This window comes from Rhinocladiella mackenziei, assembly GCF_000835555.1.
Source record: "Rhinocladiella mackenziei CBS 650.93 unplaced genomic scaffold supercont1.7, whole genome shotgun sequence".
In the NCBI taxonomy this organism is placed as follows: Eukaryota; Fungi; Ascomycota; class Eurotiomycetes; order Chaetothyriales; family Herpotrichiellaceae; genus Rhinocladiella; species Rhinocladiella mackenziei.
Genome location: NW_013550598.1, coordinates 2,133,564 through 2,161,315, shown reverse-complemented (window position 1 = coordinate 2,161,315; position 27,752 = coordinate 2,133,564). Strand labels below are relative to the sequence as shown.

The following is a 27,752-nucleotide window of genomic DNA, read 5'->3' as shown; positions in this document are numbered from 1 at the left end:
GTGTGCGCGTTCCTCCCCGTGATTCAATTCCATTGCTGCAGCCTCGTCAATAATCTAGGCAATCCAGAATATGATGACAAGAGCGGCGGTCGACACCAACATGTTGCATTGTCGACAAGGATGAAGTACCATTCCGGAAACAAGGGACAGAGGATTGAAGTAGAAAAGAAAGGCAAACTACTAGGAGAGGAGGGAGCGGTGCCTGACGCCAAGATTCCCTTGGGACATGCCCTGTTCCGCAGGACACTTCCACAAACTCTCACCATCACCGACGAAATCTCCCAGGCGACAGTCATACTTTACGACTGTATCAAGGGAGACAAGACTGACCGGCGACACTTCTCCTTGCCGGCAACAGCGCAGCTGGAACATCCATCCTCACAATGCTTCTTCTCGACTATCAAAATGTCCTGATTCAGTCGATCCTCACCGAACGCTTCTCCGGTGCCCCTCATCAATCCATTGACCAAGTCGTCTCCGACTTTGACGGCGTCATATTCCACATATCCACTCCGACGACGAAAACTCAGATTCTCATCTCCCTTTCCATCAAGTGCTTCCGAGAGCTTGTACAATATGGCGCGGAAGCGGTCCTGCAAAGAGAATATGGGAACTACATCACGGCCACCGAGGCAGGCTACGACTTTAGCATCCTGGTTGATCTGGACAACTTGCCCCCTACGCCGGAAGAGAGGGAAGAGCTTGTACGGCGGATCAGTCTGCTGAAACGAAATGTGATGGCCGCCCCGTTTGAAAAGGCCTTTGACGAATTTGCACAGCTGTCCGAAGAGGCTGCCAAATACACATCGGAGTCGGCGCCGCAGGGCGTCAAGGAAGGCAGCGAAGTCATGGCCATACATTACCGGGAGGAGGAAGCTATCTACATCAAAGCCAGCCACGATCGAGTCACTGTGATATTCTCCACCTTGTTCATCGACGCCGTCGACCGCATCTTCGCCAAGGTCTTTCTGCAGGAATTTGTGGATGCGAGAAGACGTGCCATTCAGAACGCTCCCCAGGTGCTGTTCAGAAGTGATCCGCCTCTGGAACTTCAGGGTCTCAGAGGAGTGGGCAAGACTGGTGAAAAGGGCGAGATGGGCTATATTACGTTCGGTACGCATACCAAACACATTCCCATATCCCCATAACCCGATTTTGTAGATCGTCAAATGCTGACCCAAAAATGCAGTCTTATTCCCTCGCCACCTAACCCGTCAGCGACGGGAAGAAGTCATTTCTCACATCCAGACATTCCGCGACTACTTCCACTACCACATCAAAGCGTCCAAAGCCTACATCCACTCGCGCATGCGACGCAGAACGGCAGATTTCCTGCAAGGTGCGTTTTCCCTCCCCTTCCTCAAGCAAGCCACCGATTGAACATTTTAAAAACTAATGTTGATCAGTTCTCAATCGTGCCCGGCCCGAGACGGAAGAACGGGAAAGGAAGACCGCCAGCGGCAGGACATTCAGAGTTCAAGGATAGGCCCGGAAGCGCAAATCCCTTTAAAAAAAAAAAAAAAATCGGTTCTATGATTTGTGATGACTGTATGACAATAAGAAATGGACTATCGATAAATGGCATGGGTCTTTGACGTAGGCTGGGAGAGAACCTTGGACAGTTGGACGTTCAGAACGTTACAAAAAGGGACGGGGGCTTTTTTAAAAGAGACCTGATCTTATTTATAGCTATGCTTCAATGATCTCAAGCCTCCCTTCTACACGGTGGTCATGACACTGGCATTGGCATACCAACTCAACAGAGGGTTCTCACCACTGCGGACCTGCGTTTGTTCAAGCAGCGCCCAGCTCTCGAGGAAGGCCCTCTGGGAGGAGACCCGGGTCAACTTGCCCGTGATAGCACGATAAACGTCCTCCATCATGGCGAAGTCCGTGGGAAAGAAGATGTCAAAGTAACCCTGATGCACGAACGGCGTGGAGACTTGAACATTGCGCCGTTGGTACCGCGTCTGCACGACGGGTGCGTTCAGGCCCGGCACGGCGTCGGGGAGGTAGTCGAAGTCCGATAGCACCAAGCGGTGAGCGGGAAAGTACTGGTGCAGCACGTCGAAGAACTGTAGGAGTCGAGTCGGGATGTATTCGGGCTTGGTCAGGTTCGGGGCCAGCGGCAATGAATGGCGCAGTCGGCGTAGGAATCTGGGTGGCGAGACTGGGGTGGTGAAGGGCGAGCGGGCGGCGACCTCCCGAACGCGGAGGTACCGTAGAGCCACCGGGTCAATGTTACGGTCATAGAATTCAAAGAACTCTCCATCTTCATCAATCAGGACACTGCCTTGCAAGGGTTCTTCCGTCTCCGGATCATAGCGTAGGCAATCGTGCGGAAAGTTGTCGACGACTTCGAGAGCGAGGAAAAAGCATGGTGAATGGACGTATTCCTTCCAGTCGAATATTGATCGATTGAGGATTTGGATGTGGTCAACATGATCGGCCGCATACGGTGATCGTTGTATGCTGGTCAATTGCAGGTCGGCCAGGGAAGAGGAGATCTCGATAATCTTGAACTTGGTCCTGCTGTGCACTTCCGGGTCATTCTGGATTATGTAGTCTAATATGTTTCGCATCAGGGTCCCGTTGCCGGCGCCCATCTCGTATATTATCAGGTCATGGTATGGAAACAGTGTCATCTTGTAGTTGGTGACCAGGTATCGGGCAATGGCTTCGCCGTAGTATGGCCGGAACAGTTCAGTGGGCGTGTGCCAGAGTTGTCTTGTTTCGTCGGGTGCGACCTCATCTAGAGCATCTTCAAATTCCATATAGCTCAAATCTACCATTCGATTGAATTCCGCGCCGTCTTTGATGGTGGGGAAGTCGAAAGGTGTGCCAGCATTGAATATCGTTGCATGCTTGGAGAAGTACCCGTAGTTGGGATTGTATAGGCTATCTGTCTCTGGTTAGCATGAGCCCCCCACCAATTGAGCATGATCATGGCACCTTCGATAAAGTCCCGAGTCAGCATTTTGACTCTCCGCGGCCGTTGAGTCCTATGTCGAAGGTCTTGTGCCGTCACGCGGGGATATTCCTTGAGTTGACGACTCATGTCTCTGGGGAAGGCATCAATTCTCTGTTGCCACGCGCTGCCTCCATCTTTATCATCTTGTCTACGTCGAAGGGCATATGTTCGGCGTTGTTGCACCGATGGTACAGAGGTGCGAGAGGGGGCACGAGAGCAGCGCAGACAGTGTCGAGAAGGTCTCGTGAACAATTGTTGGAATATCCGAGCGATGGCCGGGGAGTCCATCCACAGGGGTCCGGCTTGTGAGAGAGTGGCAAGACGCGAGATGCCAGATGCAACAGCCACCGCGAAACAGACGGGAGCACGAGTCTGTGGATGCTGAGGGTCAATCGACAAAACGTTCTCAAGGTGCCAACTTCGACTTTGAGCCCAGCTCCCCCGAAATGGGAGCTCTTGACGCCGCTTTGGGGTCCGATTTCCCGACACGCCCTAATGACAATCCTGCCGCTTTATAAAAGAAAACGCCCCCAAGCCTCTTTTCATGGCTCCCCCCAATTCAACGGCCAAGGACTTTCGGTATCCGAGTCCCATTTCTTCTCTTAAACTTTCAATTTCACGTCCAAGGCAGAGGAAGATCTTTCAGTGCGACTCTACTCCCTATTCTGAGCTCTGCAACGGGGGCACTCTTCTCTCCTTCAGGCCGGTACTTTGGCCATTCCCCTTAATATTCTCTCTTCGCACCATGAACTTTCTTCGCTTCGAATGACTTCTGCTACTTTGATGTGGAGACCATTCGGCGTTAACGGGCCCGCCAAGATGCTAGGGGGAGTACCCACCCTTATCAGCATGGTACGGGTGCCGAGAACCGATTCCCGTCCAAGTCTCACCGATTACCGATTGACGTGGAGGTACATCCGTCAAGGCCCATATATTCTCAAGACCTACTTCAGGAGGAAGTGTCAAATGGTCCCTACCCCTGAGTCTTATCATTTTGTCCGCCACCGCTAGCTGCGGTGATTATGTGGCGTCCACGTCCTCTAGCACAGAGGCCGTGCCGCGATGGTTCGTAAGTCATACAGAAAAAATAATAATGGACCACCGTTGAGATGCATTAGGTACGCGCGCCAATCTGAAACTGACCACGTATTCATTTCTTGGTTATCCGATGCCGATCAGCCCATTCCGTCCCTCGTGCTGGACCACTGAACGAGACATAAAGTACATCAACCTAATATGTCTGATACACGGGCTGCTTCTCTTTCTGCGCCGTTTCTGCTGCCCGTTGCACACCAAGTGCTATTTCTCTTCAGCCTTTCATTCATCCATTTGTTTTTTTGCTCGGCTCGGCTTGTCGTCCGGCTCTCACCACCATATCTCCTCTACAGATTCTGTTCCGTTGACTTGTATCATATGGAGGAAGCGGGTGCTGGCATCCAGCCTCCCAACAACCACTGTTCAGTAGTAATATGAAACTTGTCATTATCCGCGACAGAGCGACCTCTCGTGAATAACTCCATCTTTCCAGGCCTCGACTTATCTTCTCGGCTACTTATCTCCATCCCGGGTCACCAGGCACGGACACAGATACCAGTGACAAGATGAGATGGAGGATTCTTGGAACCATGGTGGCACTCGCCGGCCTGATCTTGGCAGACCAAGATCCCTTCATCAACAGTCAAGCGTTCGACGATGGCGAGTTTGGTAAATATCCCACACAAGAATATAAAACATCCGATATCCATGGGCCACGGCCCAATTTCCTGACACACTCGGGAAGCTGTTACAATGATGGGCTATATGTCATGACGACACCGAGAGGATATGCAGTCACGAGTTGTGGTCCAATGATCACCGACGAAAAGGGTGCTCTCGTGTGGCTAGATACGAGGTACACGGCCCCATATAACCTAGCCGTGCAGACATACAAAGGTGAACAATATCTAACCTTTTGGGCCGGTGATGATGGTGTGCGAGGACATGGTGCTGGTGTCTACTTTATGGTAAGTCTGGAGGGGGGGGGCCATTCCGCAGTGTCTTATCGTGGCAGAACCGGACAGAACGTGGCTAATCTTGACGGCAGCTCAACTCGCACTACGAGGAAGCATACAGGATTGTCGGCGGCAATGGATTGGACGGAGACCTCCACGAATTTCGCATCACCGATCAAGACACGGTCTTGATTACTGTCTACGAAATCGTACAAGCAGACTTGAGCTCCGTCGGTGGTCCCGTCGATGGATGGATCTGGGAGGGCATCTTTCAAGAGTTGGACATCGAGACCAATGACGTGCTGTTCGAATGGCGGGCTTCCGAACATATTGGCCTTGATGAATCTTTTGCCTCCAGAGGCGACAATACGGGGATTTCGAGCGATTCAGCGTGGGATTGGTTCCATATCAACAGCGTGGACAAAGACCCCGATGGGAATTATATTATCTCGTCTCGCTATGTCTGTTCCGTGACTCATATCAACGGAACGACTGGTGAAATTATTTGGATTCTAGGCGGAAAGAGCAATATGTTCCGTGACCTGTCCGATGGCATGGTCACTCAGTTCGCTTCCCAGCATCACGCCCGATGGCGAGATGACTATACGGCCATCACCATATTTGATAACGAGAATCCCGGACCACGACGCCCTAGCAATGGACTGTACATCGACCTGGATGAGACGAAAATGACGGCCAAGCTCCGAACCAAATACAAAAGCCCCCATCCAGAATTATCCGAGTCTCAAGGTTCCTTGCAAATTCTCGATAATGGCAATGTCATCGTCGGGTATGGGTATTTGGGCCAATATACCGAATTTACCAATGACGGAAAACCCATATGCGATGTCCATCTCGGGCCTCAGACACAGTATGGCTCGGGCAATATTCAATCCTACCGCGTCGGAAAGTTTGCCTGGGTCGGCAAACCGAATTGGCCGCCCGCGATAGTCCAAGAGGAGGGACATATCTACATGAGTTGGATGGGATCTACCGAAGTCTCGCAATGGATGATCGAAGAAGCTGACAGCGTCGACGCGACTGATGACGAATTTTCATACGTCAAGAAGGTCGACAAGAACGGCTTCGAAACCGAGATCACCAACTTCGGTTCACAAAAGGCCTTCATTCGTGCTGTCGCCTTGGACAAAGACAATAATCGACTCAGCGTTTCCGCGGTTGTTGAACGCGGGCCTCTGGTCGAAGAACCGGACCCTGAACCCAGCCCCGACCCCGAGCCAGCCCCTGCTGGCAATACCTCTCCCTCCGCCTCCTCCGAGAGTACTGTTGGAATGATCATGCCCATCTTAATCGCGCTCATCATTTCCACCTGTGTCGCGACCGTCGTCGTGATCAGTTTGTCTATACGCAGCGGGATAAAGTACAGAACCTACCGTCGCGTGGGTACTTCCGACTCGGAGAAGAAAGACCAACAAATCCAAACCGCGAAGAAAATCGAGATTGACGATTCGGATACGCTGTCACTAGTTTCGGAGGAACAGCAGCCGATGATGCCCATAGCTGAGCACAGTTGAGAGAAATTCACGAAACCCGCAGATATATCAATGTAATATCATACCATTTCCGCCACCGAAATTGCAGAGAGGGAGAACATGTTTGTGTCTACATCCACCACGACGCTATAGCTGCGTTGCGTTGCGTTGCTCGATACCAAATATTTTCTATTTTCCGAAACATCTTAGACACAATGGTCAGACAACTTGATTATGCTCACAAGTACACTTCATCATCCGGGAATCAAGTCTGAGGCTCCCATCTGCCCAGATCAAGTCGCTCTTCTTGGACAACTATCTCCCATCCTCCTTTGGTTGCGGTCCAAGATTCCCATGCTCACAGCGAATCCTTCATGTCATGACTTATTTACGACTCTGTCAAAGCTAGTGATAGATACAACTTGACGCTGGCTCACTCTGTTCACAGCCACCATCAGAAGCTTCACTTGGATCTCCCTTTTAGCGCCTCTATCAATGTCACCGGATCAAACAAACAACACATTTCCCAAACAGAGATCTCCACCCGAAACTCCAAGTGATTTCTGAACTCACCATCCTCCGCTTGGTCATAAAGCTTGTAAATCTAGAAGATCTTCAAACCTCAGATGGTAAAATGGTTCCCACAGTTTCCAAGACCATCGACCACTCCCGCATCACGATCTGTGACATCGGTCACTCCAGCGCCGCCGCCATGATCGCCTCAGCAAAAGAACTCCACGTCAAAGCCACTGTTCCCTACATGCCAATGCCCTTGACGCAAAGACCATGCCTCCATTGACTCTGCGATCCGCAAACGCGAAGAATATGTCGTCGGCAAACTTGTGGGTTCGAGACCAATCTACGTGCTCATCTTCGACGGTAAGTCTCGAATAGGTGCGTCTCCCTATGACCAAGCCACTGATGGCCAGGGCCACCGCGTCTGGATCCATGTCGAGGTTGCCTCTAATTTCGCATGGGCTGGCGCTGCACGGTCCAAGAAGGCCGGAACACCATGGGAAATCGCATCACGTTGCAGTCGCCATGTCGCATCACAAGGGCGGAACCGGAGGATCATACCCACAAGATCGCGCCGAGGAAGTTGTTGTATTTGGTGGCGAAGGAGGAACCGTTGACGGGGCCGTTGGAGAATGATAGGAGGGTTTTTGAAAGCGCGAAGAAATTATTTACGGAATTTCGAAGAATTTGTGAACACAACCAAAAAAAGCCCTAAATAGCACGTAGTAGTAGGTTCCATATCATGACCTAGTTGTGAAAAGAAAGAGAAGAGAGTGCCATGGTACAAGGCATGGCCACAGGTGAGATAGTAATTTGGTGGATCTTGATTTACTGGTTAGAAACACCAAAATGCCATGATATGTTCATTACCGTTCTCAATTCCCTCTTATTCAGCTTGATCAAGCAGTTCCTTCGCCTTCCTCTGATACTCGTCCATGGCAAAGAGCTGAATGGCCGGTCCAACACTGATTCTCGCGACGCCTATTTCGGCGAGCTCCTTCACCGTCAACCCTTCGCTCCATTTCAACGACACATTCAAGCGGCCCTGAAACTCCTGGACCATTCTCTCGACCTCCGCCCGGCTTACGCCCCTCTTCCTGCCTCCCCAGACGAAGACCGTCGTTGCCCCGGCGTCCAAATACTTCTTACCCCGGTCGATGACTTCGTCCATGGCCCCACCGTGAATTAACGTATCACAGCGAGCGTTGACCACCAAGTCAGGAACGCCCATTTCTCTAGCCGTTTTCAATGCTCTCGTGACGCGACTCACCGCAACATCCACGGGGTACATTTTCTGGGACTCGTTGTCGCAGTCCTCGAGATTAATGCCTACGGCGCCCGCGTCAATGACGCTTTTGATCGCTTCTTCCAGCCGGTCGCCATATGCGTCCTGAAGATCAACGGTCAAGGGCTTGCCATGTTGTGCAGCGACCTTGCCGATGCCGCGCACGGCGGCAATGTTCTGCTCGAGCGTCATGTTGTCGTCCTCCGTGCCAGCGGCGCGGGCAACGGCGGAGGATGTCGTCGCTAGAACGTGGGCGGACGGCAGAGACGCGACGGCGCTCGCGGAGAGAATGTCGTACACATTGGCGAGGACGAGGGGCCGACCGGGACGATGGAGAGAACGGAGGGTGAGAGCCGCTGCGTTGAGGTCTGTTGAAGCCATCGTGGAAACGGAATCGGAATCAGATGTGTTGGTTTGAAACACAAAATGTTGAAGAACGGTTTCCGAAATGTCCCGCGTCGCTTTCGTTCAGCGTCCAATGCCAGATTTCTGGACTGTCACTTTCAAACTGAGTGGATAATAAGGGGAAAGCAGGCGTTCTTAACCTTTGAATTGCACCGTATCTTGTATGGCCATTGCAGCAGCCAAACTTCAGGCTACAGCCTGTGGCCGAAGATCATTGTAGATCCCATTTGTGAGATATGTAGAGTGGAACGCGTACTGGGCTTACAAATAGGATTCATTTATAAGAAAAGAACCAGGAATCACGCCCTTTTCCAACATGTCTTTGCCAAGGACCAAAAGATTGAAGATTTTCTTTAGGTAATGCTGCCTGTGCCTCCTGGTGTCGAACCAACATTGCAGCGGGGCTGGGGTTTGGAGGAAAAGTGTCTGTAGTACTTTGCCCTGGTTAGGAATTGGGGAAAGAGAACTGTTGTTTCCAGGTGGGTAAGCTTTTGCTATTGGTCAATTCGAGAGCAACACAGCCAGTTCATAAATACAATTTCTCTGATATCTAGCTTGTGAAAGGCATATTGTCTCCGAATGGAGGAAACTTGAAGTACGCCATCTCTGATTGTAGAGAAAACCTGGCGTGAATCAAGGAAGGTTTGTGTCAAACAGGAACAACTTGAGATGTATCGACTGGTCCGTCCCTTACCAACAGAGAGTGCAACAGGAGTTATATATACACACTTGAGAGGTCTCTACAGCGTCTGTAACTCCTTCTCAATAGGATTGCTCTTCAAACGACCCCTCAAAAGGTGTAACATGTCGTTGTATCATACGTTGTCAGGCAATCAAAGTGTGCGACCTTCCAACAGTTTGCTTTGTCACTAGGTTAGGCATCATCATTACACTGACTGTGCTAATTTCTTTGATACCATCATGGGTTCAGGTTGAGTTGTGACATTCTCGTCGAGATGGAACGGTCAGAAATCTGGAGCCAAAAATAGTCAGATTGTGGTCCATAGGCTCCGATCATAGCTAGGTCGTCTGGACGTTAAGGGGAGCAATGCTTTGGTCATATATAGCAAGGGAATTCCAAACAACTCAAAACACCAGGATTGAAGGAGAACTGAAGGTACCCGGCGAGCACTGTGTGCATTGAAGAAGAATTGTTTGGAAGAGATTGTCCCTTCTGGGCTTGTATTCCATCTAAAGCTCCGCTGCGGTCAGAAGAGGCTTTGGGATCTGCCCGACAGATATCAGGAGCAAAAGATCATATTTGGAATGAGACCAATGTGGACCTGAAAGCTGCCTTCGCGAGAAGAGGCCAATTCGTTGGGAACTGGAACGAGAAGTTCTTTGCGGGTCTCGTCGTTCGCGGAGCTGCTCGTCTAACGGGAGTTAAACGTGTCGAAATCGTCAATGTGAATGAAGAGGGAGTCTCTATCCTGGTCCAGAAAGCCGTGGAACTCGCCGCTAGGTCTGAGCCAGTGATGCCTGACACACCTTGGCTTGAAAGGTTTGGATTTCTAGACACCAAGGCACGCAACAGCTGCGAATAAGTTCCGAGGCATCTTGTAATTTTTGGAGGCGGTATCGTCGGCCGCGAAATGGCCAGGACGTACAAGAAGACCTCTGGGCCTCCCGGGAAGAAAGGGGTTGGTTGGGGGAGTGTTGTTGACTTCGAGGCTTTGCAGTCTGGTGGACAGAAGATCTCTGGAACAACGTTACTCATTGCCGTTGATCGCAAACCTCGATCGGAGTACATCGATCTTGAGAAAATGGGAGACTTGAGCCATTGAAATGGTCCGCCGATGGCGGCCTTTGTGCGAGGAATCCATCAGACTATTGGCTGCTTGTTATTGGTGATGCAGATGGGAGGAATCCGCTCACACATATGGGGGTATATTGATCTCGCCCTGCAGCGTTGACTGTCATCGCACGTTCCCAGGGTGAAAACCCTTCAGTGAACTATCATTCTCATTTCTCAGAGGCATAGGCTCATCCTTTAGGAGGGAATCCAGATCAATGTCGAATTGAGGATCGAGGTGATAGAAATGGTCTTAAGGCGGCATGATTCTCGTATAAAAGCAGCGAGAGAGGTAACTGAGGCAAGGCTCGACATTTTTACCAAATTTGCCATCAAAACAGGCTTTCTGACTGTGCAGCGGTGGGAATGTCGGCATCTGCACTTCGGAGGGCGAGGCGATAAATCTCTACAGCTTGTCCAAAATTGTAAAGTATGGAAAAAGCAACAGAAGGCGTGGCTTAAGCACTCTTGCGCGAACCCGCCGAATATCCTCAATTGCTCGCTTTCGCCGTGGAAAACGGCGGCGATGTCTGTCCACACATGATCTATCGCTTCACAAGGCGCCAAACATGGCAGCGACAACGGCAGAGTCATAAGAAGAGCATGCGCATCCAGAGACACGAGAGCCAGCGACAAATCAGGATCGGCTTTCAGCAGATTGTGCTCCAGAAGCACCTCTTTCCTGGATGCCCTCCCTTTTTAGGTCGTGGAAGATAGTGCTGGGGACATGTCTTTGTGGAAGGGACCATTCCAGGTTGCAGATACCGGCGTATCGGCGATCCAGGTGTCGACTTTTGTGTCAACTGTCAGGAGTGGGAAGAGTCTGAATTGATTGGGTCAGAGAGCATACCATAAAATCTTGCCTGAGAGTCGAGCTCAGTCACGCTCTCTGTCATGACCGCTTTTGCTGTCCTACGTGTAGAGCCCGAGGCTGGCATGTTCACCCTCCGGCTGGTTGACGAGCCCGTCGGAGCCATGCCGAGCTCGCTTCCAGACGGACGAACTCCTTCGGCTCCAGCCGTTTCTTAAAATCCTTCCGCTGTTCTCTATGAGGATGAACTTGTCCCGCCCGGCAGCCACGGAAAGTACAAGTTTCTGGTCGATCCTCTCCGTTTCCCCGGTCAGTTCCCATCTGCTGCCATCCCAGAGTTTCTGCAATGCTATTTTATTCCCCCAAACTATTCCTGAAGTATCGGAACGGGCTTCGCATGGTTCATGGGACACGAATGCTTCGGGAACCCCAGTGACGGCAGGCACTGCATTTGGATCCTCGGGAGATTCCAAAATTGTATTGTGAGTTGTTCTTGTGATCTCCCATCGCGACTTGTGCTCTTTCTGCCCAGACTCGCTGAGGTATCCTTCGAGATAGTACTCTGCATCGGCAGCTCCTGAGATGAATGGTACCATTATCACCGCATGAGACTCAATAACCGTGTGCGGCAACCGGCATGACAACACCTCACGCATGTCCAGCTCTCCGGACACATATTCGTTTGGGATCTATCGCCAGAGTCAGGGAGATGCCATATGTAATGGCATCGGTAAAATCTTCCACTTCCTGGAAGAGATTTGCATCATTTCGAGGAAGCCTGTCACTACTTCTCCAATGTCGACTATTTCTCGACGGTTTCTCGACTTTCCAGAACGACGTGACCAGCTCCATGGTCCTTTTCAAGTATAAGAAAATGATTCGGTCGCATCCCAGTTTCATGTTTTCTCGAGAATCCCTCACCACATGCATTTGATCACGCAGATGTCATTGAACCAAGAATGTGTTGCTTGATGTTCAATTCACACGGCCACCGGCTACGGACGCCATGCGTGATTTCGGGGCCCCCTTGGTGAACAATGGGGCCAAGGCTCTCAGTTCCTTCTTCAGCTTTCCGATGAAGCCATCCACAACTAATTCCCTCGGTGACGGGACTTTAAGTGCGACCTGGCGCTGGAGTTGTTCAAGAGGATATGAATTGGATGTCTCTCGACCAGGTCTTACAAGATTCGACTTCGGAATCGAATCTAAATTCAAATGTACTGAAGGTAAGTTTTGCTCGGTTTCAGATCGTTGTTTTCATGTGAGAATGTGACTATTCGAGGCGTTGGCCTATGCCTATATTTCATATCCATATCCATATCCATATTCATGTTCATGTTTATATTCACTTTGGAATGTCCGCATCACCCACACTCTCCGTGACACTCTTCCATCTCTCCAGTTCGTCCATCTTCGCGCTCTCCTTCGCCCTAATAATCCCATAGGCATCCTTCCCCGTCGGCAATCTCATTGGCAACGCTTCATGTTTCTCCAGCACGTCGAACAAGGTCTTCGCCACGCGCTCCGCCTCAATCAACTTCTCATTCAATCCTGGGTCACTTAGCGCCTTAATCATCTGATTCACAGCCATATTCTCGTCCTGATACGCCGAATGCTCTCTAAAATCTGCTCTACTGTTCGCGTTTGACTGCGTAGTGAACTGCGACTTCGTCCCGCCAGGCTCTAGAAGCATGACTCGAATTTTCCAGTCGGGATGCAATTCCGAGGTAATTGCTTCCGTGAATCCTTCCAGCGCGAATTTACTCGCGTGGTACGCTGCTTCGGCAGGCAACGCGAGCCGGCCGCCAATGCTTGTCACGTTCACGATTGTGCCGCCGATGCTTCCAGAATTCGGGTTGACGTCGCGAAGGATAGCGACGGCTTTGCGCGTCAAGCGCATGGGACCCCAGAAGTTGGTTTCCATGGTCAAACGCATGGTGGATTCGGGGACGACTTCGGCGATGCCAACGCTGTTGTATCCGGCGTTGTTGATCATGACGTCCAGGCGGCCGAATTTTTCCAGTGTAGCGTGGAGGGCGCCGTCGATGGATTCGAGGCTGCAGACGTCAAGGGGGAGTTTGAGGATGTTGGGATCACTATCCGGAAGATAGGACAATGTGGACACTTTGCGGGCTGTGGCGATGAGGCGGTGGCCTTGGGAGACAACGTGTCTGGCGATGGCCACGCCAATGCCTGATGAACAGCCGGTGACTATGCAAGGCCTTGATGTTAGCCTTGTGGTGTAGAATAAGGAAAGGGAAAGAGGGATCAACTGGGAAAACTGACCGAACCAGACAGCGTCGGGAGGGAGCATCCTTGCGTGAATCGCTATAGTGATTCTTGCGTGTGTGTACTATTGTAATTATTGTAGCTGGTTCATTGCTTTGGTTTAGAAGTCTATTTTGCTGACATTTCATATGCCGTGTACGTACCTGTGAGTTGCCCTCTAGGGCAAGGCGGCGCCCAGGGGCCCCAGGGTTGGCGCCGCCGTTCCGTGACAACCCGGCGGTGAGGTGGGTGCCTACCACGTGACTGGCCTGCTCTTGGCCGTTTGTGGCTGTTTCGGACTCCCCCGACGACATCAAACGCACTATGTCGAAAATCGCTGGTCAACAGTCGTTTAGGGCTCTTTGCAGTCGACTCCGCCGTCCTCTTCTTTCGCATCGTCCTCACCGAACTCTTCGTCCCTTCTCTTCATATCCTAATCCAGTAAACCTCTTCGCTGTGGGGAGTTGGGAAAAGGCTGCACGCTCTGGTGAATATGTTGACGTTCACGATCTTAACGAGATCACCGACCTGGAAGTGAACAACTATGACGTTCCGATTGCAGATCTTAACGACCAAAAACTACGAACTGAGATATCAAAAGTCCTTGGCATCGATTACTTGGCGGAGGCTGCTGAAGACGATGCGAGGAGGGAGGTTGGTGCCATCGATGGTTATCTGTACGGCGACGCGCGTCGTCCAATGGTCCCGTGTGTGGTCTGCAACGGGGGCAAGCCTTATTGGGTACATTTTTTTGTGAGAGCTGGTGCACCTGTGACGTATCTTTCGAAGAGGGTGAATACCCCCACCGCTACGGAGGCTATGCTTAGCTGCTAATTTAATTCCAGGTCTGTGAGGTTCTCGATATCAGGAAGGATGCAATCACTACTGCCACCATTGCTGGGTGTTACCATCAAGTCCGAATGTCGCCGCCCACGTCGCACTTTGCGGAAATCAATGTGTTGGGTGCCGACTTTTGCGACAATTTCAAGTTCACACCATGGTTCCGAGGCAAGGGGAGGGTGACATATATCTTCGAAGACCGGTGTGATAAAGTCAAAAAGTTGTTCGAGCGATAAGCTTAGTATGGCAAACCAAGGCATAACCTGAAGCCAAGTTGTGGATATTAGCATTAACGGCTTCAACATCTTCGGCACTCACTGTACAAATAACGCAGGTGCACCGTACAAGGGGAAAGCTGATTTCAGAGGCGGGCGGTTCACACGTCGTCAGGACGGCGAGAGCTTTGGGCCAGGAAAATTTGTGGAGAAGTATCAGAAAACCATTACCCGAAGCGTCATTCTTCTGCCGCCATCCCACAAGAACTCAGTTTCTGTTTGATATCTTGAATCAATCTGTTGTTCTTTGCAGCTTATCGGACAGGCGAGGTCGTTCCTCGGAGTGACTTTTACAGTCAATATCAAACAAGACATGGCTGAGAGGGCCTAAATCAGTTAGATAATCGCTTTGCTGGCGTTGATTCGACGATCGTAAATCTTGGTACTCAAAGTCTCAGTTTCAAGGGTCTGCTCTCCTGAACCCTTTCCGGCGTCTTCCTTTCCCGTATCTCCGAAGCCCAGAGTTGTGTTGTACTACAGACGTCACATCTTCGGTTGCGGAAGTCGAAACTAAGTTTTCCGTTCAATGGATTGAAAAGTCAGTCCAAAACAAGGTTAGGATGTCGTTGAGAGTGCGTTGCGTTCTGGATTGGCCAAAGGAGGAAAGTAGAGATTTTGATCTGGTTCAGATGGTTCGAGCTGGCGTAGATTTCAGGCACGAGCTCATGCGTCCGCAAAACACAACGATGAATTCAAGGCTGGCGAGATGGAGCATTGGAAGGACTATCGGGAGTGTCCTTGAGCATACGCTGGTTGTTACATCTTGTTATCGATCTATATACTCCTATCGACCATCCTCCTCTGTCCCTGCCGACTGAACCCTTCCCTCTACCGTGAATACGTATCCTTACATTCTGTGCACTGAGCTATTCTTAGACCACCTCCGGAAAGTCTTGCCCTTGTAGTAGAAGAGAATGCCAAAGAGACACCAGAGCAGAATCAAGGATGCATTCGTCATGATAGGAGGGATGTAGCCGTCATCGATGATCCAATCCGTAATAAACTTGCTGAACCCATACCCCCACACGTTCTTATTGACGGTGATGGCCACAAACAAACTGCCGGCAACCGGCTTGTAGCTGTCGACCGCATATGTGGATACCATGCCGGGAATAGCCGCCACTTGGATGCCCGCACAGGTGTACCCAATAATCACAATCGCTTGCCAGGGCCATTTCTTTTCATACCCGACGCTCACGATGATGTTGCCGAGATACATAATGATCACGTAGGGAATCATTGCTGGCAGACGCATCTCAGGTTCACGAATACCCCTGTTCTTTGTCGTGGCTCTTGCAGACACCCAATCGGAAAGCGGACCGGCGGTAGCTAGGCCGATCATGGCCCCGGCGACGATGGCGAAGTTTGTAAACCCAATGCTTTGACTGCTCCAGTTATATGGAGGTGCGGCGAAATTTTGTGTTTGAGTCAGATTGATGGTCAAGAAGGACGAGCAACTCCAGCTCACCACGAAACTGGCAAACTCGACGATGGGGAAGGCGAAGAGCTTCCACGGAATCCAGAGATCGAGAAGAATGGTCTTGATGGGAGTTGGGTTTGGCGTGTATAGGCCCCATTGTGTCTTACTGGGACCGCCACGACCAAGCCAAGGGTCGCGTTCGGCGAGGGGGAGGGCCTCGGAGGGGGTGTGCGACATATCTGCCGAATCCGTCGTCGCGACCGGCGTTGGCGAGTCGCTCGCGGCCTTCTCATTTGTTTCCACCGTCGGCTTGGATTCGGCCAAAATGGGGGTGTGATGGAGCTCGCTCGGATGGACTCGATGCCATTTCGTCTCCGGGAACATGAAGACGACCATGACAAAGGAGAGGGCGATTAACGCCGTATTGAGCCACCAAAAGTTTCGCCAGCCGACATGAGCTGACATGGTACCGGAAATGATGGGTGCAACCATCAGCGAACCCATGTAGACGACCCAGTAAAGTGTATTCCATTTTCCGCGGTCGTGGAGGAAGAAAATATCGGCAATGACGGCTGGTTGGATGGTCTCTGCTGGGCCAGCGCCGATCCCGTTGAGACTAAAGAACGATTAGTGCTCGGCGGACTGGGAATGGAAAGGGTTTCTTTGCACATACACACAAGCGCCCATAAAGCTGCCATACGTTTGAGCTCGCGCTCGCCAAATGGAGGAACCCAGGCAGATAAGTTGAGAGAAGAGGTAAACAGGTCGTCGACCGAATGAGGTGCTAATAGGAACCCTGGACCATGGGTGAATATATATGTCCTCCCTTCTTTCTCAGAGTCGAGACATACCAAATGAAATTGCTGAACCCCAGAACAAGAATAGCGACACCAGTGAACTGAACAGCGTCCGCCAACGAACAGTTGAATGCCTCGATGTAATCACCAAACATAGGCGCTAAAGACAGTGGACCAAAGCCTTGCATGAAAGTGACAAAACTGGACGCGACAATGGCCGCAATTTTCCAGGACAAAGACCAGTTCAGAGGATCATTTTTGTTATCCGATGGCTGTGGAACCAAAACTCGGTGACTCTTATCGCCGCTCTTGACGAAATGATGCGACCCAACATCGGCCATAAGTTCCGTGCCTGGAAGCAGTTCAACATGGAGCTCCTGCTCGAGTTGGTGGAGCTCCTTGAAGGAAGAAACATGTTAGCGGGTCATTCTCGTCCTATCCATGTGTGTAAAGTGGGAGTACCTTCTCATCATAATTCATCTCCATGATGGCTGATGACTTGGAAGAAGACCGGAATGATGATGCAGACCCGGTGGAAAATTCGAAGAAATCACAGGACAAGACCGACGTGACACAAACGTATATGTACTTTCTGGAAGCCCATGGCCAATTGTACCTGCCGAACGAAACTGTAATGAACTAGGGTATGGCACCGGACATCCGTTCGTGCGGGTGTTCCTACACTTTGAACAGCGAGGAGGCCAGACCTGGAATAAGCCCCCTTGCTGGAGAGGGAATCGGGGCTTCCCTCGCGCTGGGGTCCCCCGCATGGAGTCTGGGGATACAATACGTCCTCAGGGGTGTCTGATCCGATGCAAGAAGGGCATAAAAAGGTTTGATGGGGTTCGGCTAGTAGACTCGGCATTGTTGATGTTTGAGGGACATTTGGCCTCGTGGTCAAATTATGGCTGACAAGCGAGATTTTAGACGACAAAGGACAACTGCCGAAGGATCAACAAACACCTTGCAAGTTTAGCCCCAGCAAAGGGGATCAATTGGGACATGTTTTTGCCCGGCCATGTGCACTAGATCAGCTTGCAGCTTGTTGATCAGAGAGATCTCATTGACAGCACCAAACAGTACGATCAGGGCTCATGGAGGCTGAATGCTGCATCGGCAAAGAGATGGCAAGGTTACGAGGAGTCCAGTTGGATGTGCCCTGTTGTTGCTTTGCTTGGGATGCGAGCGGGTGGCTTGAAAGAACAACAGTCTTCTTGCAGAGCCCGATAGCCGTGGTATTGAATCAAGCGCTGTCGCAAACCCCATTTGGTCTGTATGGTGTGGCTCCTTCGAGCTTCACGACTTGTTTGGAGGCCGTCAAAAAGGATGCCAAGATTACGGTCGAGTATTGAGCAATATTACTACGGGCGAGCATAGCTGCGGCCAATACATTCATGCTCAATCCAATCTCTTCTCACATCTTTTCGTCTAGAGAGTTTCATCTAGTCGTGGTTCGATCTGGATACGTTCGTCAGGTCGATAGGCTGTTGAGAATGCAATGGAAGGACCATCAACTCCTCCTTGGCTTTGCGTCTGGCCTTGTCGTAGCTGCCCTCATTGACCAGCTCCGTCAGCGCTACACATCATCCCCATCAAAATCAAGTCGTCTATCGAAGACCAATCCATCTTCGCCAAGCCAATCGCCCCGTCCAGCAGGCTCGGGTATTGAGTCCACAATTGGAAATACACCTCTCATTGAAATACCGTCCCTCTCCGCGGCAACCGGATGCACTATCCTTGCAAAATGCGAATTTCTCAACGGGGCCGGCAATAGTCCCAAAGATCGCGTGGCACTGAGCATCATCGACCGCGCCGAAGCCGATGGGCTTTTGGTTCCGTACTCCGGCGACACAGTGTACGAAGGAACCGTGGGTTCAACTGGTATCTCGCTCGCGACCTTGTGCCGCGCTCGAGGCCACCTCGCGTACATCTGCATGCCGAGTGACCAAAGCCATGAAAAATCGAATCTCTTGCTTAAGCTCGGCGCCGTGGTCGAGCGACTATCTCCAGCCCCGATCGTCGACCCGGGCCATTTCGTCAACCGGGCCCGAAATCTGGCGCGAGAGCACACGAATGACCCCAATAGGGAGGGTAGGGGCTACTTTGCCAACCAGTTCGAGACAGAGGCGAACTGGCGCGCACATTACGAGGGAACAGGGCCTGAGATCTATGCGCAAGCCAATGGACGAATCGATGCATTTGTTGCCGGCGCCGGAACTGGCGGCACCGTGTCTGGGGTGGCCATGTTTCTCAAAGAGTGTCTGTCGCGAGTTCAGGTTGTGCTCGCCGATCCCCAGGGCAGTGGTCTGTACAATAAGATCCAGCATGGGGTCATGTTTCACAGTCTAGAAAGAGAAGGGACTCGGAGACGGGATCAAGTCGATTCCATCGTGGAGGGCATTGGGCTGACGCGCTCCACAGCCAATTTCGAACAGGGCAGAGAATTGATTGATGATGCCGTCAAGGTCACAGATACTCAGGCAATGAATATGGCGAGGTGGTTAGTGGAACGTGAAGGGATATTCATTGGAAGCAGCAGTGCGGTCAATTGTGAGTATTTCTGCTACGTGCAATATGCGATAGGTGACTTGGCTGAGCTCTTCTGTATACGACGGAACAGGTGTTGCTGCTCTTGAAACGGCCTTCAAGCTCGGCCCTGGTCATCGAGTCGTAACGATTCTCTGTGACTCGGGTCTGCGCCATCTTTCCAAATTCTGGGCTCAGGTAGGTGATGTTGGAGGGGAAGCAAGAACGACCATCGAGGATATCCGTCAAGGCAGATCCCTGAGCTGAATGTCCACGCACAGGCATCACCGGTGTCGGGACCCCTCGTCTTCTGACTCCTCCTCCTTGACAAAGGGGTTATCGATTGACGACTCTCGTTGACGGATGCTTCGTTGCGGAGGCGTCGGGGTGGATTCAATGCCCTGCTCTTCGGTGGGTGTTGTAGGTATCTGTGACGGTCTGGCGGCTATTTGGCCAGACTTCCAGAGTGCTTCCAACCAAATTTCGGCGAGTTTGTCTCCAATCTCAATGCTGCTGCGGTTCTGGAATTGTCGAGAAAAGGTCCCCAGGTCCGCTTTGGGATTTTCACAAAGTTTATTCAGGATCTTCATTTCCTCTTCGGACCAGTCACGGACGGCTCCTCGGCCCGGTGGATGACCAGGGGGAGATCGATATCTATCATAGACATCATTCAGTGCCGGTCCTGTTTTGCGGGTCCGAAGTGCCCGACATTGAGCAATTTGAACAAAGGACAGACCGGCACCTTCGTGCAATTCCACCAACGTCCTGAAATCACCAAGGACTAGTCTTGGAGATCGCACGGTGACGATTTTGCGACGCCTCGAACGATAATGTCGAAGATAATGAATGTCGTGCACCTCATCGGGATTCGCTTGGAGCCTTTCAGCCTCGCCGAGGAGTTTGCACCAGTGAGTCCAGACGCCAGATCTCGAAGCCCATTGCTTGGAGCAGTACAAACATATGCCCTGCTTCATCAACACGACTTGCTCGTCCTCAGGCACCACATACTCTTCTTCCCGTTCTTGTTTGGTCTCCCAGTCAGAATCTCCTCCGCTGTCGCGGACAAAACCCTCTTGCAACGGATCTTCTGATTCTGCGCGTATTCGCATCTGCGTAAGTGCCTGATCTTTAGACCGTCTCTTTGGCCGTTGCCTCTTTGGCTCCCACAGCGATCGATCATGATCTGGAGAACACGACTTTGCAACATCAGGACGCGGGGCGATCGGAGAAGGTGGCGTACTTAATTTCGAAAACGAACGAGAGACTTTTGGAGGGATGACATTGGCTGGTATTCGCCAGGCGGGTTCGATGTGGGCTTCAGTCGCCGTGTTTCTAGCTTTCTGTACTATGCCCAAAACTTCCCGCCCGATCTGAGGCCCGAACTTGTCCAGGATGGCACTTTCGTCGACATCCTCCCCCAGACCCGATGAGCCAATGTGTGCATTTGTTCTGTCCATCGAGGCAGAATCGTCGTCGATTCGTTGCACTTCGAACAAGGAGTCGGGACTGGCCGATCTCGGAGGTGGCCGAATTTCGAAAAGCGAATCTCGGTCGGACTCGAAGGGATCGGATTGGACAGTGGGATTGCTGCCACGAGAGTCTGGGATGGTCACAAACAGGGGACGAGACTGTACAGGAACAAAGAGTTCTTCATCGCTGTCCGGCTGGGTGATCTTGTCGTGTGATATTCTGGTATCCTGCGGAATTTTCTGGGTATTGTACTGGACCGGGGTAAAGAGTTCCTCATCATTGTCCTCCTGGTTGGACCCGTCGTCTGACATGGCGGCATTCTCTGCCATTTCTTCAATACTCATGATCACATCATCTGCTCCCTCATCAAAATATGAATCTTCCCCATCCGGCATCCGGGTCATTGCTCTCAGCAGCGATTGTCCTTTTGCATTCTCCCGATTTGATGCTGTCCGCCCCAGGTCTGTTTCATTCTTCATCCCCTCCAGATGGCCATTGTTCACCACGATTTTTCCAGTCCCCAGGTCGATTTCGTCCCCAATCCCGCTGAAATCGTGTGAGTATTTCTCAAATATCGACTCGAATCGCGACTTCAACAAATTGTCGTTTTGGTGGCGCAGAGAACTGAGATCCTGGTCGAGTGCTGTATCGGAGGGCTGGCCAGCAAAGATAGAAAGGCGGGGTCTTTTTCGAAATGGCTCTTCCATTGTGAGGACCTGGGCGGGGATGGGAAATGTTAGGAGATTTAGTTAGGAACGAGAGACCGTTGGTCATAAACAACCACCGTCATTGAGGAGAGTGCATAACTAATGAATGAAACCTAGAAATGAAGGGGGAATAATCTCAATCGAACTTTTCGCACGCGCGTCGCGAGTTCACCCGCGGTTGGACGTTTATGGTAATTAAACTGGCGTCATTTCATCTGCACGTCTCGGTGTTTACGTCGTCTCTAGGCACCAACCAACTCAACGGCAAACATTCATCCTTTTTTGGACTCTCCCATGCAGTTGAAATGTACTGTCAGAAGTGCCGCCAACCTCTTCGAATAGATGGTTCTGTCGAAGAGCTGAATCCTGCTTCATTCGATCTGCTCGTTGGTCAGTATCTTTTCCCCGTTGGCCTCCCTGCAGAATAACTCATTCCTTCAGTGTCGACGGGCAGATCTCAACAGACAAGCGCCAATGCCTCTCGCCTAAATTATCCACAAGAACGAAAAGATCTCTACGATCGCGTCGCCACCCAGGCCGGCTCTCCGATCTACAAGCGAAACATCCCCGCTCCTCAGGATGAAACTCCCTCAGCTCAACACGGTGTTGCGGGAGGACATGGACCCAGCAATGGAAACCCTGATATGTCTTTTGTCGAGATAACCCAGTCACAAGTCGTTCTACCCCACAGAGACCATGCCAACAGAAAAAGCCGAAATGCAGAGGGCGAAGGAGAGAATGGCGGTAGCGATCCCGAGAAAGACACTCGTTTGTCCACTCAAATCAACAAGACCGAAGAACTCTTCGCAATACTGTCATCTCACTCGGACATTGATCACCCAATATGCTCGGAGTGTACGTCTCTTTTGCTAGCCTCGTTTAACAGCCGGCTAGGGACTTCGACGAGGGAACGGGATTCCTACGCTTCATTTCTCAAGTCCGTGCAACAGACGGCCTCTTCGGCGGCACATGGGAGTCAAGCGAAATCTCAAAAAGCAGTTTCTCACGCTCATAAGGACGGAGAGTCCACGTACGAACAGCTGAAACGCACCGAAAGCAACTCCCAAAAGATACGGGCAGAAATCATGGCCCTGGAAGACGAGACGCAGCGAGCGGATCTGGAGGAACAAGCATATTGGATGTCTCGAAACTCTTTGGAGGATGATTTGCATGAGGCTACTGTGCGTTTATCATTCTTACAAGAGAAGTTCGCTCATGACCATCAACAACTTGATCGATTGCAGCGTACTAATGTTTACAACGACACCTTCTGTATTGGTCATGATGGCTATTTTGGAACCATTAACGGCCTTCGACTCGGTCGTTTGCCCAATCAAAACGTTGACTGGGCTGAAATCAACGCGGCATGGGGACAGACGTTGTTACTTCTGGCAACTGTTGCCGAAAGGCTCAAATACACATTTCAAGGCTATCGTCTACGCCCTCAAGGCAGCACATCTCGCATTGAAAAATTGGAATACCCACAACAATTTCCTGACACCGCTCGACAACATGCAGCAGGTCGAGATCGTGGACTTCATTCGGCGGCTGCAAACCCGGAACCGAAAGTCACGCCTTTGGATTTGTTCAGCAGCGGTGACATGGCTATTGGGAGACTTCTGAACCATCGTCGTTTTGATAGCGGAATGGTTGCATTTCTTGATTGCCTAGGACAGCTCGGAAAACATGTTGAGCGAACGTCAAGTCTGGATATTAACACCAAACCCATTTCTAATAGAAATGCAGGTTTGCGGAATCCCCCTACGAAAAGGCTTTTGCCGTATCCTATCCAAGGCGATAAGATTGGCGATGTGTCCATAAAGCTAGGAGTTGGCTTTCACCAAGATGAGAATTTCACCAAAGCCTGCAAATATGCCCTGACATGCTGCAAATTCCTCCTTGCCCATGTTAGCAACCTGGAAAGCCAGAAGGCTGCCTAAACTACTCCAGTGCTAACCTGAGACGGTGCCGATTACCAAAAGTTTATGATACGAGTACGCCGCCAGATGGTCGGAGAAGCTACCCAAGTCGACATTCTACGGCCGTGTCTTGATTAAGACTTTTTCGGCGAAATCTTTTTCGCTCCCTACCGGGGTTGAACGAGCCTTGAGCAAGGGAAAGCGTTCATGCATTCAATTTATAATACGAGACAAGCCGTGATACACGACTGACTAATGCGTCCTTCAGAATTGGCACTGCGCCATTCACGTGTGGAAAGGCGCAATCCATTGTTACGGGATGCTGTGCACCAAGGTTTAGTAATCCTGCATAACTACACTCACAAGGCTACGGAGACGAGTGGTTGCCAAATCTAAAAGCGACTTCATCATGGTCACTTCGCCAACTATTCATCAAATTCTTCTTCGGGATTCCGAGCCATCGAGGGTAGCAGCACAATTAATTCCCCCTTCACACTCCCCTTCACTCGCAGGCGAACAATGACTACTGAGATATTCCAACCTTGGGATGCATTCGTTCAGATACCAATTCTTATTGACTGAGCAACGTCTACATCTTCATTTTGTCCCGGTCAATCATCCGGGCTCTTGGGAATCTATGACGCAAATGCGCGGGCCTTTATGCGCGTCTTTGTGATGCGAGATTACCCCGACTGCACATTCTCTCCAGCGAAAGTTACTGGCTGAGTTGACTCATATATCGAGATTTCGATCCACGAAACCTCTAAAAACAGCAAAGCGCAAGGACCAGACAGAGAAAGCGCGCAGAAGTCAGGAATTCCGAGGGATGGTGGACATCTATTCCATTGATGGACCTAGCAATCATATTTGCAACACTGAGTTTAGTGACGATCCATGAGAGACTGTTTCTTCATCGGATTTGTCCAAGGTGTGCTTCAAACATTGGGGCGCAGCTATGAGAATTATGGCCGGCCGATTGAACGACTTGAATGAATTTGTGAGTGACATAACCATTGACACGATGGCCATTCTTTCAAGCTCTGACAACCATTTCGACTGGCCGTCCGAAGTTCAAACGTCACATTCTTATGGACTAGCCCAACTAATTGCAATGCGTGGTGGCATAAAGAGATTGAGTTTGCAGACGTGTTCAATGAGTCGTGTGATGGTCAGATTTGCTGCCATCTGCAATGCATGGAGGCAGTCAACAAGTAAAAATGTCAGCGACCCAAACAGAATCTTCAGGAAGCAAGTTGGACACAACCATCGACAACCACAATACTCAATACTGTCTGCGTGGAATCGTGTTGCAAGGCTTGCCCAAAGCCCGTTGCGACTATACTCAGACAACTCTGGACCTTGTCAGGCTTGAAATCTCTATCAGTTGCCGACCGCAACACCCAATTATGTTGAACATTTTAAGTGATATGTTTTGGAAAGCGGAGCACTCTATTTTGAGCCTTCTGGATGTGACTGGCGGTCGGAACCAAAGAACTCGGCATGACGGTTTCCTTCAAACCCCTAGACACCGAACATCGTTGGGCACCACTATCTTAATTTTCAGAAAACTGAGTGGAAGATCGAGAAGGGGTCTGATCCAATTGATGATGTCCTCCCTCTCCAAAGCAGGCTCAGAACTGTACTGTTTCCTTTGAGAGCCTTCTCAGGAGAGGATGAAGTCCCCCCTCTTCTGCTATGGGTTCTCCACATAGGGTGTCATGGATCACACGAGCATAAGGAAACCTAGAGGTGGTTCATGGAATGCGTGTTGGAAAGATGGGGTTCTGTCGTCCGAAGAGAAGATCCCCAGTGTAGTCCCCTAAGCGCAGGTGTTGATGGGGTAATCAAATGAAGTCCAGGACCAGAGTAGAAGAGCTGATGAGGTCCAAGATTATCACCCGTCCCTTGAGAAAAGCTCAGGCAAGGGCTTATCGAGTCCTTTGCTGTCGTCGTTATCCTCTTGCTCGTCCACCCGCTGACTAACTCCATCTTCATCGCCATTTGCTACTTTACGCGACTCCCCCGCGTCATTTGAGTCGCGTCTGCATTCAACCCACACAATCTTATTCCTCACCATCACCGCATTGCCCAAATCGCCAAGATGGCTCGGGGAGCACAGGTGGTGCCGGTGGAGCATCCAGACTTTGAAAAACAACGTCTCGCCAACATCGCCGAGCGAGATGCGCTGCTCAAGAAATTAACCCAAGATGCCCAACAAGCAGGCCTCTACTCAAAACCTGCAACTGGAGCAGGAACACACAAGGGGCAAAAACGACCGGCAAAGCGCAAAGAGCATCCTACGAAACGAGTCAAGCAAGAAGAAGTCCTGCCCCGGCGCACATCGTCGAGATTGGCCGGCATCCAAGCGGACAGTGAAGTTGCGAAGCAGAAAGCAGACGAGGAATATGAGAAGGCCAAAGAAGCCGAGAGACAAAAGCGACTACGCGTCACTGGAGATCTGAACTTTGCGGATGGCTCCAGTCTGATCGGTACGGATGTGATTCTCAAGGGCGTGGCGAAGCCGTATGAACGCACATTTCACGAGGAGGACATTCGACAGACAAGTGACAAGGGCCTGAAGGCCCTGAGGGAGAGAATGAGTTCGTTGCAGCTGTGGAATGCTTGGGAACCAAATCGGATCAAGATCACCCATGAGAGGATCTACAGCATGGCATTCCACCCGACGACGAGTAAGCCGATTGTCTTTGCCGGAGATAAGATGGGCACATTGGGCATCGTGGATGCGTCGCAGGAACCCGTCAAGGCTGTAAAGCAGGAAGATGAAGAGGAAGAGGACGAAGACCCCCAAATCACGAACATCAAACCTCACACCCGGACCATATCTGCAATGCACACCCACCCCTCAAAGCCCGAGACACTATACACCGCATCCTACGACTCTTCGATCCGCGCGACGGATCTTCAAAAGGCCGTCGCCGTCGAAGTCTACGGCCCCACCAACAAAGAAGACGACGAGCCCGTCTCCGGCATCGACATGGCGGCCCTCGACCCGAACATTCTCTACTTCGCCACCTTGAACGGAGCATTCGGCAAATTTGACATGCGGGAACCCCCCTCGTCCGCCGAGTTATACCAGTTATCTGAGAAGAAAATCGGAGGTTTCTCCTTGAACCCGTTGGCGCCGCATTACGTCGCGACCGCATCTCTTGATCGTTTCCTTCGGCTCTGGGACCTGCGGAAAATCAGCAAAAAGTTGCCGACGTTGGTCGGCGAGCATGAGTCGAGACTAAGCGTGAGTCACGCGGCGTTTAATACGGCGGGACAGGTTGCGACGACAAGTTATGACGATACGATCAAGATCCATTCGTTCGGTGTCATCCACAACGTCCGCAGCAACAGCAAGAAAGGTACAATTGCATTGGAAAACATGAGTTCATGGAAACCCGGATTTCAGCTTGACGAAGACGCAATGAAGCCCGAAGTCGTCGTGAGGCATAATAACCAAACGTGCGTTCTCCCCTATCCTTCGCCCTCCTATTCTTGATGCGGTTCAAATCTCTTTGAACGTTCTTCTAAGGCGATCACCGTTTGGAGATATTTTTGTTCTTTTTTGCTGACGATTATTGTTCGACTTTTTGTATAGTGGTCGATGGACAACCATCCTCAAACCACGCTGGCAAATGTATCCGGAAGACAACATCCAGAAGCTCGTTGTGGGGAATATGAATCGGTCAGTACCTACTTATTTGCCTGCCTGCCTACATACCTACCCAGCCTTTCCTCACATGCCTTCCGATGACCTTTTCTGTGTCATCCTGTTCCTGTTCCTCCTCCTTAATCCCTACCTTCTCTTAAATTTCTCTTGCCTAGTTGTCGTTCTGTCCATTGTTATGTTCAGTTCTTAACGTATCGTTGTTTACAGGTTTGTCGACATGTATGCCGGCGACGGTACCCAACTAGCTCAACTTGGCGGTGAAGGGATCACTGCTGTTCCTGCCGTTGCGGTTCTCCATCCTTCTAAAGAGTGGGTCGCGGGCGGTACCTCGTCGGGGAAATTAACGCTTTGGATGTAATACCATCAGTTTTCCGTTTCCCAGCGAAGCTGGATAGGATTGGATGTTGGACTGAGTGTGATGTTTCAAAACGGAAACCAAAGGAGACGAAAATGAAAGAAAACCAAAAGATAATATGACTGGCAGGTAGGAGAGAAGAGGATATTCACTCTGTGCTCTGACTGGTGAATATGATGCCGTGAACAAATGGGTGAGGGCTGAGTGTGCAACGGTCATTGTGGGCGAGCCGATG

General features: G+C 50.9%; 13 protein-coding genes across 13 annotated transcripts; 7 read left to right on the top strand and 6 right to left on the bottom strand.

Annotated features, from left to right (window-relative positions):
• Positions 1-383: 383 nt before the first annotated feature.
• On the top strand, positions 384-1,486 carry Z518_09574 (uncharacterized protein; the record flags this gene model as incomplete). Its single annotated transcript, XM_013413529.1, has 3 exons — positions 384-1,113; positions 1,190-1,339; positions 1,407-1,486. 3 exons carry the CDS (start codon positions 384-386, stop codon positions 1,484-1,486), a joined length of 960 nt encoding a protein of 319 aa, XP_013268983.1.
• A 232-nt stretch (positions 1,487-1,718) lies between these two features.
• Positions 1,719-3,822, bottom strand: Z518_09573 (uncharacterized protein; the record flags this gene model as incomplete). Its single annotated transcript, XM_013413528.1, has 3 exons — positions 1,719-2,902; positions 2,953-3,389; positions 3,716-3,822. 3 exons carry the CDS (start codon positions 3,820-3,822, stop codon positions 1,719-1,721), a joined length of 1,728 nt encoding a protein of 575 aa, XP_013268982.1.
• A 750-nt stretch (positions 3,823-4,572) lies between these two features.
• On the top strand, positions 4,573-6,497 carry Z518_09572 (uncharacterized protein; the record flags this gene model as incomplete). Its single annotated transcript, XM_013413527.1, has 2 exons — positions 4,573-4,974; positions 5,055-6,497. 2 exons carry the CDS (start codon positions 4,573-4,575, stop codon positions 6,495-6,497), a joined length of 1,845 nt encoding a protein of 614 aa, XP_013268981.1.
• Positions 6,498-7,857: 1,360 nt separating this feature from the next.
• On the bottom strand, positions 7,858-8,637 carry Z518_09571 (uncharacterized protein; the record flags this gene model as incomplete). Its single annotated transcript, XM_013413526.1, has 1 exon — positions 7,858-8,637. One exon carries the CDS (start codon positions 8,635-8,637, stop codon positions 7,858-7,860), a length of 780 nt encoding a protein of 259 aa, XP_013268980.1.
• A 1,616-nt stretch (positions 8,638-10,253) lies between these two features.
• On the top strand, positions 10,254-10,445 carry Z518_09570 (uncharacterized protein; the record flags this gene model as incomplete). Its single annotated transcript, XM_013413525.1, has 1 exon — positions 10,254-10,445. One exon carries the CDS (start codon positions 10,254-10,256, stop codon positions 10,443-10,445), a length of 192 nt encoding a protein of 63 aa, XP_013268979.1.
• A 920-nt stretch (positions 10,446-11,365) lies between these two features.
• Positions 11,366-11,860, bottom strand: Z518_09569 (uncharacterized protein; the record flags this gene model as incomplete). The annotated part of the gene is made up of 1 exon (XM_013413524.1): positions 11,366-11,860. One exon carries the CDS (start codon positions 11,858-11,860, stop codon positions 11,366-11,368), a length of 495 nt encoding a protein of 164 aa, XP_013268978.1.
• A 749-nt stretch (positions 11,861-12,609) lies between these two features.
• Positions 12,610-13,578, bottom strand: Z518_09568 (uncharacterized protein; the record flags this gene model as incomplete). Its single annotated transcript, XM_013413523.1, has 2 exons — positions 12,610-13,475; positions 13,551-13,578. 2 exons carry the CDS (start codon positions 13,576-13,578, stop codon positions 12,610-12,612), a joined length of 894 nt encoding a protein of 297 aa, XP_013268977.1.
• A 278-nt stretch (positions 13,579-13,856) lies between these two features.
• Z518_09567 (uncharacterized protein) lies at positions 13,857-14,608 on the top strand (the record flags this gene model as incomplete). The annotated part of the gene is made up of 2 exons (XM_013413522.1): positions 13,857-14,324; positions 14,378-14,608. 2 exons carry the CDS (start codon positions 13,857-13,859, stop codon positions 14,606-14,608), a joined length of 699 nt encoding a protein of 232 aa, XP_013268976.1.
• An 886-nt stretch (positions 14,609-15,494) lies between these two features.
• Z518_09566 (uncharacterized protein) lies at positions 15,495-17,350 on the bottom strand (the record flags this gene model as incomplete). Its single annotated transcript, XM_013413521.1, has 4 exons — positions 15,495-16,683; positions 16,741-16,863; positions 16,919-17,262; positions 17,327-17,350. 4 exons carry the CDS (start codon positions 17,348-17,350, stop codon positions 15,495-15,497), a joined length of 1,680 nt encoding a protein of 559 aa, XP_013268975.1.
• Positions 17,351-18,357: 1,007 nt separating this feature from the next.
• Z518_09565 (uncharacterized protein) lies at positions 18,358-19,657 on the top strand (the record flags this gene model as incomplete). The annotated part of the gene is made up of 2 exons (XM_013413520.1): positions 18,358-19,414; positions 19,485-19,657. 2 exons carry the CDS (start codon positions 18,358-18,360, stop codon positions 19,655-19,657), a joined length of 1,230 nt encoding a protein of 409 aa, XP_013268974.1.
• Positions 19,658-19,674: 17 nt separating this feature from the next.
• Positions 19,675-21,567, bottom strand: Z518_09564 (uncharacterized protein; the record flags this gene model as incomplete). Its single annotated transcript, XM_013413519.1, has 1 exon — positions 19,675-21,567. One exon carries the CDS (start codon positions 21,565-21,567, stop codon positions 19,675-19,677), a length of 1,893 nt encoding a protein of 630 aa, XP_013268973.1.
• A 305-nt stretch (positions 21,568-21,872) lies between these two features.
• On the top strand, positions 21,873-23,507 carry Z518_09563 (uncharacterized protein; the record flags this gene model as incomplete). The annotated part of the gene is made up of 2 exons (XM_013413518.1): positions 21,873-21,957; positions 22,009-23,507. 2 exons carry the CDS (start codon positions 21,873-21,875, stop codon positions 23,505-23,507), a joined length of 1,584 nt encoding a protein of 527 aa, XP_013268972.1.
• A 2,080-nt stretch (positions 23,508-25,587) lies between these two features.
• Z518_09562 (uncharacterized protein) lies at positions 25,588-27,520 on the top strand (the record flags this gene model as incomplete). Its single annotated transcript, XM_013413517.1, has 3 exons — positions 25,588-26,954; positions 27,091-27,177; positions 27,370-27,520. 3 exons carry the CDS (start codon positions 25,588-25,590, stop codon positions 27,518-27,520), a joined length of 1,605 nt encoding a protein of 534 aa, XP_013268971.1.
• Positions 27,521-27,752: the final 232 nt, after the last annotated feature.